The 19,767-nt window shown below is 37.4% G+C and overlaps 1 protein-coding gene across 1 annotated transcript in view; it reads left to right on the top strand.

Moving 5' to 3' along the window:
- The window catches only part of GRIN2B (glutamate ionotropic receptor NMDA type subunit 2B), a 103,386-nt gene that overhangs the window by 68,846 nt on the left and 14,773 nt on the right, over window positions 1-19,767 (top strand). The window contains exon 9 of the mRNA XM_036760674.1: window positions 19,312-19,472. Coding sequence (XP_036616569.1) covers window positions 19,312-19,472 — 161 coding nt within the window. The remainder of the gene's footprint in view (window positions 1-19,311; window positions 19,473-19,767) is intronic.

A 19,767-nucleotide genomic window follows, 5' to 3' on the forward strand; every position in this document is an offset into this window, starting at 1 on the left:
ATGACATGAAGTTTGGAGATTATGAATATTTGATGCAGTGTTATCTATCAAAATCATTGTTTTTTAAGTTTTTATGAATCAATGTCTGGGTAATTGTGAACAACAATTCATTTTTTGATAATGGACCAATTCAAGACCAATTTATTGGTTCAGCTCTCCGGGATATTTTGAGGTCTATAGTTGTAGTATACGAATACTGTAGTTGTAATATAGTACTATAGTAAAGGAATGTGTTCTTTATCATTCCAGGAAAGATTGTGAGGTTTTCAGCTATCCTGTCATTCCAGCTACCAGATCATCTCTTGTGATGTCCAAGTGCAACAGACAGAAATATTTTTCTTAGATGATAGAATAGAGAGCATGAACATCTATACACCACTTTTACAGCCTGCAATTTATATTGTATTTTAAGTCTGGGCTTCTTAAGGACATGCCTTCTGTGATGTCTGCCAAAGACGTCCTGGTCCTCAATTGCCATCATAAACTCCTTTGTTTCTGCAAACAAACCCACATGACTCAGTCATTTGTTTCATGATTGCTGAAATATTGTTGGCTGAGTTCATGTAGATTTCAATTTTTATTCCAGTCTTATATCTAGTCCATTTCATAGGCTCTATCACTTCTGGTTTCCTTTGACAAAACCAATAACATATACCTATTACTTGAGTTTGCTTATCGAAACATAACTGCTCTTTCCAAAAGTATTTCTTTCTGTGGTTTTTGACCTGTTTCTTATGTGCTCTAAAAATGTCCATCAATCCTCTCTTTTGGGTGTGTGTGTGTGTGTGTGTGTGTGTGTGTGTGTGTGTGTGTGTGAGAAATTGCTAATCCTTAAAGAGCTGCTGTAAGCTGATAAGCCGTTTTTCATCGATATATTATGGGCTTTTGTTAGGATACTTTCCAAATCTTCTATGATCTATCTTAAAATTCCAAACGTATGCAGCAAATATTACTGTGTAGGTGTTAATTGTTTACATGTATTCTTCCCCTTCAACTATACTTTCAGGATGTCAATAATTTTCTTAACATTCAGCCATAAACTTCTCTTTGTTATTTTTGTGACCAATATGTCTTGCCTGGAGAGCACCAAGGTATTAGTAAGCATTGCTTTCATCTGTTGGTTAAATATGACATCTGTATTCAGGCTCAACACCTTTTTTCCCTGTCTCTCTTTGGTGAGTTAAAGAATGTTTTATTCATTGAGTCCGCATGAAATTTTGATATCAATTGATAATGAGTCCATGAGATGAAGAAGCTATTTAATGTGTTTTTCAGTGAAAGCCATCTCTCTTGATGTCATTCGTGTACATCAAATGATTGTTGAGACATTTTATTTTATTTCGTTTTTCATTGGGTAGCCATACTTAATTGTGTTTGGGGGAGATTAAAGTACCTGAGTCCATGCCCTGGAGAGATTAACACTTCACCCATAGAAACTCCTGCTTTCCTGATTGATAATCAGCCCAGTTGCCTACTATATCTGAACCCAGGTGTAATCATGCTTTTTTCACTCTTTGGCCATCTTTTCATCAGGTGCTTGGCCTCACAGGCCAGAAAGTATTCCCTTTCTTTCATTCAGGCCCTGAGCCCATACTCCCCTAATTGGTAGTTGCTTAATCATCCATTACATGTAGATCCACCCCTAGCCATGGATCACTTTCCCTTTCCCATTCTCTTTCTACTTCTAGAATCATAAGTACTGCCACTATACATGGAAAGAATGTGTCATTCTATTCCTCTATGGCTGCACTTATCATTTCTGTAACATTCCAAACCAAACTGCTACTCCTTTGTGTTTGCTTGCCCTATTTTGAGCACAGGGCCTGTCTTTGCTTTTATATTTGTATCCCCCATGCTTAGCCCAATGCCTGACACAAAATAAATGTTTAATAAATGCTTTCATATTCACTCATTCACAATGGACTTAAATTATCTCATTGAAAAATGTTGTATTTTATATGTATTGCAGCATTTTGCCAATGCCTTGATGTTATTGTTCTGGTAAAATGTTTTAAATAGAAAATAACTTTCGATGTTAACATTAACTACTCTTTAGTATCCTGGCTATATTGAGGTCTATTTTATGTATTTTTGATAAGTGACTAGGCCATCAGTATGGAATTGAGACAGGGACTTTGTGATGATTTACGAAGGAAATATAAATATTACAATGCCTTGTGACAATTTGCTCAACAATTACCAAATCCAATAATCACCAAATACATAATAAGGTTTTCTTTTATACCTTGGTACTTTTGGGCATACTCTCTTTGTACCTCAGCCAATATATTGTTCTCTTGTAAATGCTAAATGATAACTTTTTTAGTTATCCAAATTGTAAAGGCTTTGTGCAAGATACATAAACTCATCATTAGCTTATAGTTGAGAACAGATGCTCTTGTCTTTTGGCAGTAGATGTGTGATGCTTTCTGTTAAGAAAAGAGAGATCAATATGTTCATCTGAAAGGAATCTGGTAGAATGTTTGCTAAAAATTCATATGCCACTGTAAAGCATTTGAGTCAATTATTATAGATCTTCTCTAACCCACCATTTTCCACCTTTGCAGAGAAGCTAGAGTTCATTCATTTCCTTTGAAGTAACTAGTCTGTCATTCATTATTGGTGACAAGTTTTCTATTCTCATTTCACCCTACTTACATTTTCATTATGTTAGATTTCTTGTAACCCTATAGACCCTCAAAAATTTTTCATATTTACCATCCTTGAGGGTTCTTTCTTACCCCTACTTTCTTTGCTCGGCAGCAAGTTGGCACAGTGGCTAAAACACCAGACCCGGAATCAAGAAGACCTGAGTTCAAATGTAACCCCTTTTGCTTATTAGCTGTGTGATCCTGGGCATGTTGTTTACCCTCTGCCTACTGCAGTTTTCTCATCTGTAAAATGAGTATAGCACCTACAGGACTGTTTTGAGGAAAAAAAGTAAGATAATATTTGTAAAGTGCTTTGCAAAACTTAAGGCACCAATTAAATGCTAGCGATTCTTTTTGTTGTTTTTTAAATTACTTCTCAAGCCTCTATAGAATAGATTTTTTTATTCACGTTGGATTGTTTATCCTATTCTTTGCCCTGCATTGACTGCTTGTATTACCTTAACTTTTTAATTTTTTTTCTTTAAATTGTTGATTAAGGGAATCTAGGATTTCTGATATGGTTTTGTTTCCCAAACTTTTTTTCTATTCTTTCTTTTATGTTCCCTTAAATTGAATGATGTTGAGTTCGAGTTTTCTATCATATGCACCATTTAGATTGGTATAATCCTCCAATGTCTATCTCTAATAGCTCTTTCAAGCCATGGTGGAGTTGGATACTTTCCCTCACAGAGATTCCTCGATAACTCCAATTACAGTTCTTACCGTGCAATGGCTGCCACTTTTGCTGCTATGGACAGGTCCTGAGTTATTTTTACATAGTCTGCAAAATACTGTGGAAGAATGCATTTGTTGGTGAGCATTGATCCATTCATACCAATTCAACTATGCTCAACTCCAAGCATTTGCATTGGCTGTTCTTTGGGCCTCGAATGTTCTGCCTCTTATTTTATTTGCCTTTCTTCAAGAGTAAACTCAAATCCAACCTTCCTGGTCCTGCCAGTGAGGGGAAACATTCCCTCTCAAATTGCCTTCCATCTATTCCAGGGGTGGGGAACCCGGGGCTTGGAGGCCACACATGTGGCCCTCTAGGTCCTCACATCTGGCCTTTTGGTTGAATCTACGTTGTCTCGAAGCCACAGGTTACCCACCCCTGATACTCTATATGTATCTCATACATATCTAGATGTGTACATGTACCTATTTGTAACTCCTATACAAATAACTGTTATTTGTATCTCTTCAGTACGTATCTATATATGTATCTCATTTGTATTTATTTATATTGTCTCCCTTGTTAGACTGTAACTTCCCTGAGGGCATGCACTATTTTTGCCTTTATTTGCATCCTAGTACTTTGGACAGGGCCTAGCACATAATAAGTGGTTAATAGATGCTTGAAATAAGCAAGAATTAATCTTTGAATCTTTCCTCATACACTTAAGTCGCCTCACTTCTCATGGCCTCAGTTGAAGGGGATAGTAATGAATAATAATTAGAATTTACATTGTTAGATTTGCATAGCGTTTACATAGTACCTGTGCTGGGAACTTTATAGATTTTATCATATTTGACTTTCACAACACCCTCGGAACTAGGTACTATTATTTGATTCATTTTACAAATGAGGAAACAGGTTAAGTAACTTGCCCAAAGTCTCATAATTAGAGTGTGTTGGAGGCGAGATTTAAACTTGGGTCTTCCTGGCTCCGGGCCCAGTGTTCTTTCCCCTGCCCTACCTAGTCGCCTTTTGTATTGTCCACAATGACTTCTAAAGTCCCTTCCAACTGTAAATCATTGATTCTCTAACAGAAGATTTATATAAATAGGGTTCCAACTAAATTTTTTACTCTGCTTGGTAGAACTCAGATTATAATATTATGCTGATGTAGATTGACTCTCCCACCTATACTTGATTGTTTTTCCTCTGGGAAATGTGGCTTCCTCCATGTTTATATTCTCCCAGGGAGTATAGTTCTTAGAAATGCAAAGCTCTCTCAGTATGTCAACCAACAGCTCTTTATTGGATAGTCAATATGTGCCTAACATTCATTTAATAGAACCTAATTCTCAATTCACTTATTCTCGAATCTGCCAAAATTTTTAAAAAATATATATATATTTTGCTTTCTTTTTTATGAGAAAGAAACAGAGGTCAAATAGACAAGCTTATATCAGGAGTTTAGTAAAAAGGAAAAAAATTTCTTGGGATCTGTGTAAGGCCACAAGACTATCCTTTCTTCTATACTTCTGGATCTATATCTATATCACAGTCCTACACAGTAATCAATAAGCTTCAGACAGATGACCCTGAGACAGAAGAAAAGAGAAATAATAATAATAAAAAAGCTTCAACAAAGATTGAAGCAGAAAGAGGTTGAAGCTTAACCGTTATTCTACCAGATAATCTGGTTACCATTATATCCCATTCTCCAAGCAATCTAGTTAATTGAGTTTTTGCTGTTTTTGACTTTGAACAGACTTCAGGCTAGTCACCACTACAAAATCTAATTTAGTGTTCTCAAGGGGAGTATACTCAAAAGGAGTTAGGAAGCAGTAGGCCCTGATACATGCCTGAAAGAAAGAAAAAAGAATAGAGGAGGGAGTATAATGATAGGCCCCATGACAGTCCTCCTTGGGGGAAGCAAAGAGGACTGATGACAGCCTGTCAATATCACACATAAGAATGGTCTAAAATCTCTGTTCCTTAGGTATAAAATGATGGATTTGAAGCATTTATTGATGGTAAGGCAGTATTGCTCTTAACAATCCCTCCTGCTGATCATACTATTCCTTGATCCAAATTTCTCTGCAATCTCATCTTTACACTATATCCTGAAACTAAAGGCTTCCCCCAGTGCAGAAAGTACATATCTCTCAGTTTTATGACTTTGAGGACAGATACTTAAGCATTACCTCTTTAGATTACCATGCTAAAAATGAGACTCTTCTGAACTGTTTTGTGGACAACTTGAAGGGATTTCCTCATTGACAGACTTCCCCAATCACCACTGATGAGATACAGGAGTCCCCACCAGTGCCTGAAACCCTAAATGCCCTGGGAGATCCACATTCCTATTCCATTTGTGCAGAGGGACAGCAAGTGGGTAGTATAAAAGAGAAAGAGAGAGATGGAGAGAGAGAGAGAGAGAGATGGAGGGAGGGAAGGAGAGAGAGAACTAGATATAGAATTAGAAGTAGCTGGATTCACATCCTGTTTCTCACACTTAGAAACTGTGTGGGCATTGGGAGTCACTGAACTCCTCTGAGCCTCAGATTCTTCATGTGAATACCTATGCAGAAGTATCTATTTCACATGGACATTGCAAGGCCCAAATGATATAATATGTATAAAGCACTTGGTAAACTTGAAACTATTATACAAATGTCACTTATTATAATTACTCAATAGTTATATCTCTTGGAGAGCCCTAAAGTGTCAATAAAATCCCATATTCTTCTCAGTGAAATCCTGGGGACTTTTCCCCTCTGAAATTTCAAGAAACAGATTGAGTGAGGATGGAAAAGGAGCAGAATCTTTGGGTAACCATCTCCACTGTTACTCAGTTTTGAAAGCTCCACTGGAGTTCTTCCAGGCAAAAAAATATGCTCTAAATAAAACCTGTGACCTTGGCCTCATTGGCTCTTATCAGATAAGCTAGTCAGTCATGTATTCTAATAATGCAGCTTGACTTCATTAATGGAAGCCTTTTCTTTGCCAAAGCCAACAAATTATACACATGGTGAGTAAAGAATAAGAGCAAAATTTCTTTGTCCTCACATCTCACTGACAAATTATCTACGTTCTCCTCATCATACTGTCATCTCTGGCACATTGTTGCTGCCAAATAAATATTGATATTCATTGTTAGGTCTTAAATTTGATCATAGATGATAGAGTAGTAGCTCTTAACCTAGAACTAGGGTAAGGATCCATGGATCTAGGATCCATGAATGTAGGAAAAAAAATTGATGAATGTATTTATATAAAATTGGTTCTCTTTATAACCTTAAGTATTTTTTATTTCAAATATTATCGCAAGAAAGGGTTCATAGAAATAATTTTTAATGTTAACATCAAATACCTAGCATTCTCACTACATTGTGATCCATTTTATGTATTTTTGATCTATGACTAAGCCAAAATTGTGGAACTGAGTCAGTGGTTTTGTAATAATTTACAAAGGAAAAATAAATGTTGCAGTGCCTTCTGGCAATTTGTTCAACAATTACCAAATATATATTGTTCAATAATTGCCAAATACATGCATTTTTACATTCTGGCCATTAGTTTTTCCCTGCATTCAACATTCCTTCTTTCCTCTGGGTATCATCAGAGGTTGTCATTGCCTATCTGGAATGCATTCCCTCCTTATTTAACCTGGCAGAATCTTAACCTTCCTTCAAGTGCCACCTTCTAAGGGAAACTTCCCAGTCCCATTAAGGAGGTCCTGCCCTCCTTAAATTTTTTATTGATTTCTCTGTGTCTATGTTGTAGTGCCTCAATAGATCATAAGATTCCTAAGGACAAGAACCCTTTTGTTGTTCTTTATCTCCAGTGGCTTGCACAACATCTTGTACATAATCAGTGATGGTTAGATTGAATTAGTGTCCTTGAAATGTTAATTGAGCACTAAAAATGACCAAAGGTTGCAAAATAGATCAATGAATTATTTTACTGTTACATTAAGATCTTCATCAATATTATGAGAGGCAGTGTGGTCAAGTGGGTAGAGAGCTGGCCTTGGAATCAGGAAGGCCTAATTCAAGTCTCACATTTGACACCTACTGGCAATGATCTGGGATAATTCATTTAAACTCTTAGTGTCCCAGACAATTCGCCAAACTATAAGCTCATTGCAAGTAGGGATCATTTCATTCTTTGTACTTGTATCCCCAGTGCCAGGCATATAGAAAGCTCTCAATAAATACTTATTGATTGGTAAGTTTCAGGGAAGGTTCCAACCTGCAGTAGTAAAGGGAATTTCATAGGCCCTCTTTTTTGGTCCCCATCATCATTATTATAAAGTCATTCATTACACTTTTGCCTTTTCATAAAATTTAGAGCCAGAGGACTAGCGATTAAATAGGGATTAGCGATTAAGTAGACCAACATTCTTATTTCATAGAAGAGGAAACTGAGTCCTAGAGAAGTTAAGTGACTTAACTAAAGCAGTGACAATGCAGCAGTTTGGGCCCAAGACTTCTGACTCCCCATTTAGCAATCTTTCCACCATACATTCATGTTGCCTTCTGAGTACAATTCAACCTCGGGAGTAAGAAGGATTTCATTGTATATCCCTAAAGGAGTAACTCTTGGGAATAGGCAGAAACCATTCCTACTGGGCACCTCTTCTCCGGGTCTGAGCTATTCTACCTCCCATGCTGTCCAGAGTTCTCCTACAAGGAGTTTATATCAAATCTCTGCTGATATACTCCACCACCCAGTAATCATCAGAGATACCACTCTTCCCCCATCTCTATCACCACTTTCCTAAATGACTCATCAATGAAAACCATGTTTCCATTTTCTTATGTGAAAAATGGCAGAAAAATTCTGGGCCTCTCACCTGGGAGATGGGGCAAGAGAAGTAAGGGTTACTCTAAGCTTCCAGTAGAACAATCCAAGCACCCTTTTGTGGTTGCACATATTCCTGAGCTAATAATGGCAGCTTTATTTTGTAGCAAAGCAGATCATGATTTTGAGAGAGAGAGAGAGAGAGAGAGAGAGAGAGAGAGAGAGAGAGAGAGAGAGAGAGAGAATGCACAGACTCCAAAAAAAATGACATGGCTAGGGACTAGAAACCATATCCGCAGATGATTCCTTAGGGTAAGCTCTTCACCTTCTGTTTGCCAGTGACTATTAATGTCTTTTCACATGCAGAATGTGTGTTAGACTTTTCACACATGGAGTGTGACCTAAGAGATCTATAAGGACAAATCATGCCCAAGAAGTCTGCAGCATTTCTTCCAGTGGAAGCCGGCTCATTTTTAGACTACAGCTAGGTGTAGATAGCATACTCCTGGGTGCCAAGGGGAGAAATTAATTGCATATTATACTACAACTACATCTTAGAATCTGTTCTTTTATCTTATTGAGAGCAAGATAAACTCAAGGACTTGACCAGAATGAATGGATATTTTTAAATGAAATATCTCCAAAGCACTCACTTAATGTGTATAATTTCATTATTTATGTCCCTTCTGTGTTGGTATGATTATGTTCCTCTGCCCAGGTCACTGTAGTATAAGTATGTTATTCTCTATACATCAGCCCTAGCCCAGCCAAAGTCCATATAACTATACGCATTATCTCCTTTAATGAATTTTAATAACTGACATTTACGTAGTACTTTAAAATCTAGAAAGCACTTTAAATATATTAATCCCATTTGAGCCTCACAACTCTATAAAACAGTTATGATGAGTATTGTCATCTGTTAACCTTTTTAAAAGGCCAGTGAAGTGTGCCTGAGGTCAGAAAGACTCCTGTTCTTGAGTTCATATCTGGCCTCAGACACTTGGGAGCTGCGCGATCCTGGGCAAGTCACTTAGCTCTGTTTGCCCCAGTTCTTCACCTGCAAAATGAGCTAGGGAAGGAAATGACAAACTACTCTACTGTCTTTGCCGAGAAAACCCCAAATGGGGTCATGAAGAGTTGGACATGACTGAAAAATGACTGATCGACTTTTTTAAAGATGAAAATTCAAGACTTAGAAATTAAACGATTTGCCTATTTGGATATGTCTCACAAGCAGTATGTGTCAGAGACAGGACTTGAACCCAGGTCTTTCAGAATACAAATTCTGCTCTTACATGAAATGATACAAAGTGAGCAGAACCAAGAACACACTGTACACAGTAACAACAACATTGTGAATGACTTCATTTTTCTCAGCAATACATGATCCAAGACTATTCCAAAGAACTTATGACAAAAAAATGCTATCCATTTTCAGAGAAAGGACTGATGGAGTCTGAATGCACATTGAAGCATACTTTTTAAACTTTCTTTATTGTTCTTGGGGTTTTTTTGGTTTGTCCTTTCTTTTGCAATATAGCTAATATGGAAAGGTTCTGTATGACCACACCTGTAAAATCTATATAAAAGTGCTTTTTTTTCTCTAATAAGGAAGAAGGAAGGGAAATAGAGAATATGGAGCCCAATTTTTTTTAAAAAATTGAATGTTAAAAATGTTTGTTTACATGTAATTGAGAAAAATAAAACTTAAATGTAAAAATAAAAATTATTGAAAAACACCAACAAAAGAAACTAGTATATGAGGGAAAGTATATTGGAATAGGAAGAGCTTCATTCTAGTTTTAGATCTACCAAAACTTTACTGTGTTACCTATGGCTACTTACCTAACTACTCTGTGCCACATCTGTAAAAAGGGAATTATGATTCTTTTTCTGCCTAATTTGTAAGTACTGTATGAAGATCAAATGGTACAAATAATAGCTAACATGTATTTGATACTTTAGAGTTTGCAAAGTGTTTTACAAATATTATTTTATTTTGTCTTCACAACAACCCTGAGGGGTAGGTGCTACTGTCATCTCAATTTTACAGAAGAACAAACTGAGGCAGACAGGTTAAGTGACTTGCCCAGGACCAGACAGCTAGTAAGCCTCTGAGGGCAGATTTGAAGTCAGGTCTTCCTAGCTCCAGGTCCAGCTCTCTATTCATTTTGCCATGTAGCTGACTCCGAATGAGATGATATTATCCATGAATGGGATTTAATAAAAAGTGGGAAGAAAGAGATGTGAATAGTAAAAATAATATAAATATAAGATATACATAATAATGAAAGGGTGCATCCTTTTAGTAGAAACACGGTCTCAATAGGGCTCCAATGTTTTACCAACTCCTCATAAGTAATAGCACAGGCCAAAGAATTGCCTGTTTTCTCAGCCAGTGGGTCCCAAGGAGGGCTGAGCGGCTTACTGCATTGATTCTTTTGTTGTAATTCAAATGTAAAACCAGGAGTAAGGGAATGAATATTTATTATGGCATTGTCAAGCTTTGAAGACAAAAGCCTTTCGATTCTGTATCTCATAAAGATTCTCTTCATACAGGATGTACAATATTCAGTCTCTACAAGGTCACACTGTTAGTTAGTTCTCATCTGTGCATTCTGATTTGACTAAGACTGAGTGAAAAGAATGTGTTCTTAGAGGAACTCTTACTGCTCAAGAAGGCGTGTCTTAGTAGCCCTTTCTTTGATTGATCAACTTTCTCATGCCAACCGACATTTATATCATCTGATTCTAATTAACCTCATTAGGATTGTATGACTCCCTAAGGATGAAGTAGTATAGTCTAGCGGTCAGAACAAAGACTTTGGAGATGGCTTAACCTTTTTTTTTAAGATGTTACATTTTGCTTTGATTCAAACTGATTCCCCAGCTTTTTAACTTTAGAGGACTCATATCTTCTTGTGCCTCCCCAAAAATGATATCAAATACTTGGGTGGAGGGAAGGCTTTAAAAGAATAAACATTCTCACCAATATTACTATTATAAATGATAACAGGCCACTATATCCTCCTCCATCCCAAACCCAGATTATGAAAAATCAATCTAACTTCCTATGACTATTTAAACTAGAAGTGGCTTCTCCCCACCCCATCTTGAACTCACACTGTCTAGTCCATCTACATAGCACTATGCATTATACCTATTTGCTGCATGCTTGTAAGATTATTTTAAAAGTTAGAAGAGATCTCAGAGGCCATCGAATCTAATGCATAAATGAAAAGCATACCCAACAAGTGGTCATCTAGCCTCTGTATGAAAGTCTTAAAAAGGGGAGAACTCACCAGCTCATGAGGTAGCCCAGCTCTCAGATATCTCTAATTGCTAGCAAGTTTTTTCTGAGATCAAGCTTCAGTTGCAAGAACTGCTACTAATTCTGCCCTCTGGTGCCCCACAAAATAACATCCCTCTTCTACAAGATAATCTATTAAATACTGAAATAAAACTATCACGCTCCTGCTGAGTGGGCTCTACCCAGGCTCTGCAAGTTCATTTCTTTCCACTGATAAAGCCAAGCCCTAACCTATGCCCTTTTGAACTCTCTTCAATGTCCTTTTCAGCTTTATTTCATGGTACCTGTTGACTGTCGAATTCATGCCAGTTAGTCTCTTGTTGATGTTTAGCCTTACTAGGAACTGACTATTGTTTTGGGGCTGTATTCCCAAGCAACCGACTTTCTAAAAAAGACCCAGTCCTGCCCTCTGGCCTGCTAAGGGTCTCACAAAGTCAATGAATTGTGCCTTAAACAGGACTTGGAGCCTCCTCCTCCTCAAACCCCTATCCCCAACTTAGGGCAGGACTTACAATCACGCTTCTTTGAGCTCCTCACAGTTCCTAGAACAGTACTTAGCATAGGATGGTAAGGACCCCAATAAATATGAGTGGAAGGTAGATAGGCAGGAAGTTAGGCAGTAAGTGAGACAGGAAGGAAGGAAGGGAGGGAGTGAGGAAGGGAGGGAGGGAGGGAAGAAGGAAGGAAGGAAAGAAGGAAGGAAGGGAACAAGGAAGGAAGGAAGGAAGGGAAGAAGGAAGGAAGGAAGGGAAGAAGGAAGGAAGGAAGGGAAGAAGGAAGGAAGGAAGGGAAGAAGGAAGGAAGGAAGGAAGGAAGGGAAGAAGGAAGGAAGGAAGGAAAGAAGGAAGGGAAGAAGGAAGGAAGGAAGGAAGGAAGGAAGGAAGGAAGGAAAGGAGAGGGAAGGAGGCAGGAAGGGAGGGAGGGAAAGAGAGAGAAAGAGAGAGAGAGAGAGAGAGAGAGACAGAGAGAGAGAGAGACAGAGACAGAGACAGAGAGAGAGAGACAGAGAGACAGAGAGGGAGAGAAAGAGAGAGAGAACAGATTCTTTGCCTTTCTCCCCAACCAGAGTTACAATGGATTTGATTTTGTGTATGGAGAAAGGAGTGACAAGCGGAAAGAGACATGCACTATTTGACACCCGTCTCTGTTACAGACAAGTTATTTTGGTTGTATGGACTCCTTGTTACGGATCTATGGACTTCTTTTCCTTTGGATGATTGGCAATACTGATTCACCTTTAGGGCAACATGGTGCTGTCTTGGGGTATGTGAATACCTCAGAGCCTTGAATTCCTATTCCCTACTGTCTGCCAGGAGGATGAAGTGAGATTACAGTTCTCTTAACATTCTGTGAATGTCTGACCCTTGCAAAAGTATGTGCTTATAGTAATTGCTATAAAATGTGTGTTAGATTCCAAAGGGAGGAATTTGGCAGGTAGCACTCCTTTGTGAAAGGGCAGTAGACCTATGTGCTTACACACGTTATCCAGCCCTAATTTACCATGTGGCTTCAGTTGCTCAACTGAGCAGGGGGAGCTCTATTAGTATTTCAGAGAGAACAGTGAAGCACAAATATTGGACTGAGAATTAAAAGAACTGAATTCTAGTCCCATGTCAGGTAGTAGTTAGCTGTGTGACTTTGTTTGGGTTTTTTTGCACTAATGATAATTTTCCCCCAATTACATGTAAAGATAGTTTTCAACATTCATTTTTGTAAGATTTTGACTTCTAATTTTTTTTTCTCTCCTTCTCTTTTCCCTTCCCCTCCCCAAGATAGCATGCAATTTGATATAGGTTATACTTGTATAATCGCATTAAACATATGTCCACAGTAGTCATATTGTGAAAGAAGAATCAGAACAAAAAGGAAAGGCCATGAGAAAGAAAAAAAAGTGAAAATAGTCTGCTTCGATCTGCATTCAGATTCCATTGTTCTTTCTCTGGATGTGGATAGCATTTTCCATTATGAGTCTTTCGAAGTTGTCTTAGATCATTGAATTGCTAAGAAGAGCTAAGTCAACCATAGTTGATCATCACACAATATTGCTGTTCTCCTGGTTCTGTTCATTTCACTCTACCTGTGTGACTTTGAACCAATCCTTTAAACTCCTTCGGCTTCAGTTTATATGTCTCAGAATGAATTTCTGGGTGGAATTCTAGCCTCTTCTGGCTATTCAATTATTTTTCCTTCTCTTTCTCACCTTCATGAAGCAGTTATGGTCTTGGCTAATTCCCTGGGCTTTGACTCAGAGAAAAACAAATGTTCCAGGCAAAAGAGAGTCGTTTTTATTTTTCTCCTGTAATGGACAAAAGACAGTCAGCTAGGGGTGCTTTGTAATTTTATCCATTTTTAAGAAGAATAATTCTGTTTACCAAACCTTCTCCCCCATGCTGGGTTTTGTTTTGTTATGTTAAAGTTGCTTCTCAGGGTCTTCCTTAGTTGGTGGATTTTTAGCCAGCCTAGTCCTTGGCAGTGCTAATTTTTATTGTTTCCCAAAGCCCCAGAGAGCATTGATCGCTGCTCCGGGTTAAATAAGTGACATTTAATACTTCACACTGTGGGGTAAGTTTTATTACTAGGGCATTTCTTGTAATCATCAAGGGGTTTGGAAGATCATTTTTTTTCATTCTTTCCCACAGATTTGCAGAAGCACATGATTAGCAATGTCAGGTGGCTCGTAAAGTTGGTCCTGAGGTTCAAGATTGAACATTTTAAAGTTCTGGTGCCACTTCTTGATTTGTTATTGTTGTTGCTGCTGCTCTTGCTGTTGTAACTGTTATTTAAAGTGGTGATTTACATTGTTGGGGTGAGGGGAAGGCATATGCCAAGAGTGGGGAACCTGTGGCCTCGAGACCACATGTGGCCCCCTAGGTCCTCAAGGCCACGTATGGCTCTCCAGGTCAGGACTTAGAGGGCCAAATGTGGCTTCGAGACTGCCTGTTCCACCCCCCTGATATGCACTTCTAATTCCGGTTTGGTCAGACTGAATTAACTGCACTTTTGAGATACAAAGTAAGGGAAAAGATCTCTCAGTCTTAGGAAAATCTTGATGATTATGTTAAGTGTTTTAATGTCATAAATTCATCTCTACAATTTCCACCCTAGATTCTATGCCTAGATCACTATTTTAGTGTGGAAGAAAAAAAATATTAGTACCGTACTCTGTTTTTTTAGGTACAAGTCTGACAGAAACAATTTTAAAATTAATTTAATAGTACTTTAAATTCAAGCGTTGTTCTACATGGAAGGAAATATCTTAACCTGCAGAAGCCCTTTATTGCTGTGGACATCACTCTAACACAGGCCATTTTAAAGTAACTATATAATACTTTTAAACAAGAATCAGTGAATAGTACTAAATGCTTTTGTTATCTAAGTGTAACAATGGTGTGAGACAAGGTGGTACATTGCATAAAACAATGGATCTGAAGTCAAAGATCCCAGTTCAAATTTTGCCTCTGGTAGTAATCAGTATCTTGGAGACTCAGAGTTTTCTCCCAGCCCCTTCCCTCTTACAAATTCAGTGTCTCCTTTAGAAGGCCATTACTGATGATGAGATTGTATTGATTCTTCTTATCCTGGTCAAACTCCAACCCAAGCCTGAATTGATTTAATCTGCCCAGGTTTAGGTGGATATAGATCTTTCTGCCCAGATACTCCAAGACTGGGAGTGGTTTGGCAGGATGAGGGGGTTAACTGATGGAACAAGTATTTCTTCTGAAGATAGAATGATGGTGGATGATATCAGCCCTTGTTGAAAAGGTATTAAGACCTCATTTTAATATGGCCCATCTCCCAGTGTTCTGACCATTCAGAGTAGATTGGCAACCCTTGGGAACACTTACTCTTCAAAGTGCATATAACCTTGTATCCCCAAATCCCAAATAGAGCTAGTTCTGAACTGGCCCCTTTGGCGGACCCGGTTTTGCACTGAACTCCCATGCAATGCATGTCAAGCCAGCTTGAGAGAAATAAAAATGAGGACCTGACCTAATTCTTTGTCTCTTTCTTAGAACAAACTCTGGTTTGGGGTTTGGGGGTTCACAATTAAAATTAGGGTTCAATACTACCTGTCACTTGGACAGGTCATGTAACTTCATAATTTCCTCCTTTATAAATTAAGGGAGGTGGGCAAGATGGCCTCTGAGATCCCTTCCAGCTCTAGCTCTCTGATGGTTTGAATTTTTGTTATTGAAGAAAGAGTGCATGAATGATGTACTAGAAACCACACTGGATTCAGTCCCTGCCTTCAAGAAGTTCATAATCTAGGACAAGGAGTTAGAATAAGCATGTACATTAAAATAACTGAAGCATACATTTACAGACTACTTCAACCCAAGGTGCTAATATATGCTCTTCTTTTCAAAAACTTTCAGTGGTTTCTGCTGCCAGAAAGGAGAGTTCAAATTTTTGTCTGGCATTCAAGGCTATATAAAATGACACCACACTACCTTATCAGCACTATCTCATATTACTCTATTAAATGGAATCCATGATCCAACTAAATTAGACCTTGTTGGAAGGCAATTTTGTTTCATATCAATGAATAGTGGAAGTGTCCATGACCAAAAAAGAGACAGAGAGAGACATGGAGAGAGAGAGAGAGACAGAGACAGAGAGAGAGAGACAGAGACAGAGAGACAGAGACAGAGAGAGAATCATAGAGGATAAAATGGAAAGTTTTGATTACATAAAATAACAAAAAGTTTTGTACAAACAGAACCAATGCAAATAGAAAGAATACAGGTAACTATAAAAAATTCTTAAAATAATTTTTGGATAAGCATCTAATTTCTAAGACATAGGGAACCAATGAAATTCATAAGAATAAAAGCCATTCACCAGTTGATAAATTGACAAAGGATATGACTAGGCAGTTTTCAAAGGAAGAAATTCAAGCTATCAACGAACATATGAAAAAAAAGTTCTAAGTAAATAATAATTTGACAAATGCAAATTGAAACAACCCTAATGTTCCATCTTATGCTCTTCAGATTGGCCAAAAAATGACCAAAAGAAAACAAAATGACAAATAACAAGAGGGGCTATGAAAAAAAGGAAAAAAAAAAACACTGTTAGTGGATGTAAGAATTGGTTCAGCCATTCTGGAAAGCAATTTGAAACGATGCCCAGAAAGTCACTAAACTGTGCATACTCTTTGACCCAGCAATACCACTCCTAGGTCTTTACTTCAAAGAGATCAAAGAAAGAGGAAAAAGAATCATGTGTAAAAGATATACTGCAACTATTTTTTATTTAGTGGTGGAGAATTAGAAACTAAGGAGGTGCCCATCAATTGAAAAATGGATGAATGGAATGTAATAATTTTATGATATATTGAATTTAACAATACTGCTGAACAGTAAGAAATGATGAAAGGGATGGTTTGGTTTTAAAGAATCTTGGAAGATTTGTATGAAATGATAAAGAATAAAGTAAGGAGAATCGGGAGGACAACTTATATATACTATAAAAATAACAATGTAAAGATGAGTCAAATCATTAAGCATTTATAAAGCACCTACTGTGCTAAGTGCTAGAGATACAAAGAAAGTCAGACCCTCCTTCTTCAATAGTCCCTCCTCTCAAGTAGCTCATAGTCTAATGGGAAAGATCACATGCAAAGAACTATGTAGAAACAAGACATACAGTTGGACGGAGTCAGGAAAAAAAGACTTCTTGAACAATTTGAGATTTTCTTTGAGACTTGAAGAGAATCAAGGATACTGGAAGGTGGAGATGAGGATGGAGAGAATTTCAGGCCTGGGTAACAGCCAATGAAGAAGCCCAGAGTCTGAAGATGGAGTATTGCATTTGAGAAATGACAAGGAGGCCAGTGTCATTGTACTATAGATTACATGGAGAGGAGTAAGGTATAAAGAAACAACATGCAAATAACTTTGAGAGACTTAAAGACTCTGATCAATGCAATAAACCACTCTGTTTCCAGAGAACTGATGATAAAGCATGTTATTTGCCTCCTGACAGACAAATGATTGATTCAGATTGCCAAATGAGACACATTTTTGTATATGGCCAAAAAAAGAATTTGTTTCACTTGACTATGCATATTTTTAACACGGGGTTTACATTTGTGTTAATTTTAAGGGGAGAGGGCTGGTGGGAGAGAAAATCAATGATCATTAATGTAAATTTTAAAAACCATAAATTAGTCCTTGTTCCACTAACACACCCTGGGCTCTTCTGACTCTATGTATCTTTTTATGGCTCATGCCTGGAATGCCTTTTCTCCCTCTTCACCTGTCAAATTCTTACCTATCTTTAGAGCAAAATTCAAATACCGCCTCCTCAATAAAATCCTCCCCGTGCCCCTAAGCTAGTCATGACTTTTTTCTTGTGACTTAACGTAGCATTTTGTTTTGCACATTCTCTTTTGCACTTGTCATGTAATATTATATATTATAGCTCATGGTATGTGTCTATAAGATTGTATGCTACACGAGGGAAGGAAGTATGTCCTAGCTAAATTCTATATCTCTCCTAGCACCTATCCATCTAATGTATGCTTAATAATTGTGCACTGCAATTTATTAGCAAATTATATATGAAGGAAATAGCAAACCAAGGCAGAGATTGTGTAGAAGAGTAATCAGAAAAGAAGATGATGAATTATGAGTGACAATCCATCAGTGAGAAACATTTTTTAGTCAATGGATGATCAGTAGCCCTATAAGTTGTGGTGGAGGCAAACGGCATTCTCAAAATTATACTTGAAAATTGTTCTGCTAGCTGGTTATAGGGTAGACATTTCTTTCATTATTTAGATCACCACTGAAGCAAGGAGGTTTAAGTTTTTAAAAATATATATTGACATTTGTCAATCTGAAAGTTTGGTTAAAAGAGGCAAACAGGCTGAGTGATATATAAACTCATATTGTTCTATTCCCTTAAAGCTAGCGAAATACATGCATGCATGCACGAAGTCAGATAAAGTCTGACTGTCTGATAAAAGAATGACAAGCTTTTTTATATGTTTTGGGACAATCCCAACTCAGGATGTCTATGCCCCTCAGATTTATGGTCTCCATATGTGTTTAACTATATCATGAGATAGGGAGTTTTTAGTGGAATAAGTTGTAAATACAATAAGACAAGACAATTGAGAAAGTGTCTATTGAAATCATGATACCAGGATATCTGTGTTTCCCCTGTACAGCATATGTCTATAGGATACCAAGATAAGAAAAGTCCCACTATTCAAGACAGTGTCTGGTCCTAGACATCCTGTCCTTTAGAGGTTACAAACAGGAAGAATGCTCCTATAGCTGCTGACACAGGAAAGGGCATTATTGGAGCAAAGCAAAGAATGTCTGGTTGATTAGTTCAGGCTTTGGTCCTTTACTGGGGTTCAAACGATCTTAAATGATTATCACACTATAGATCATCTTCTCCTTGTTATTCTCTTTTCTCTAGGTTTTCATGACACTGTTCTCTCCTAGTTTTCCTCCTACCTATCTGACCATTCTTTCTCAGTCTTCTTCATTAAAGTTATACCCACTAACCATGTGTGTCCTCCAATGCTCTGTCATAAATCTTCTTCTCTCCATTTATATTCCCTTTTTGCTTTATATATAAATTGAATCCATGGGAGCTGATAAGAAAAGGAAAATAAATCATTGGCGTCAAGTATTAAAATCACTGTGCCTACCTGCTACATTACTTGGCACATCATTGGCATTTAACAAGTGTTGGTTTACTTAATTAAATTCTATTTTCAGATATCTATTGTCATTTCTAAACAGAAACAATATGTTGTGGCAAATTTCATCCAAATATTCTTCACTGTAAATACATAAGTAATCATTTTTCTTCACAGTCTCTCAAATTTTTCTTCTTTGTTCTTTCTCCAGTTCCAGAGACCGAATGACTTCTCACCCCCCTTCCGCTTTGGAACTGTGCCCAATGGTAGCACAGAGAGGAACATTCGCAATAATTATCTTGAAATGCATACCTACATGGGAAAATTCAACCAGAGGGGTGTGGATGATGCACTGCTCTCTCTGAAGACAGGGTAAGAACTCTAAGCTCAGAGTCCTTCATAGCAATTTTATTTCTAAAATTTCTAAAATAAATGATTTTCTATTTAAATTGTTTATCTCTTTTGAATGCTTGGTACAGTGTTTTGCATATAATAGATACTTAACTAACATTTATTGACTTTAATTGGCATACTGGAATACCCTATGGGGTGCTAAAAATTTACATTTAATAAGATATAATTATTTCCTCCTCCTAAGAGGTTTTAGCTTAGAATTGGCAGCAGCTGTGGGAGACATTTATTTTCTTCCATTTTTTTTTAGAGATTA

The sequence above is a fragment of the Trichosurus vulpecula genome, chromosome 5 (assembly GCF_011100635.1).
Source record: "Trichosurus vulpecula isolate mTriVul1 chromosome 5, mTriVul1.pri, whole genome shotgun sequence".
Taxonomy (NCBI): Eukaryota; Metazoa; Chordata; class Mammalia; order Diprotodontia; family Phalangeridae; genus Trichosurus; species Trichosurus vulpecula.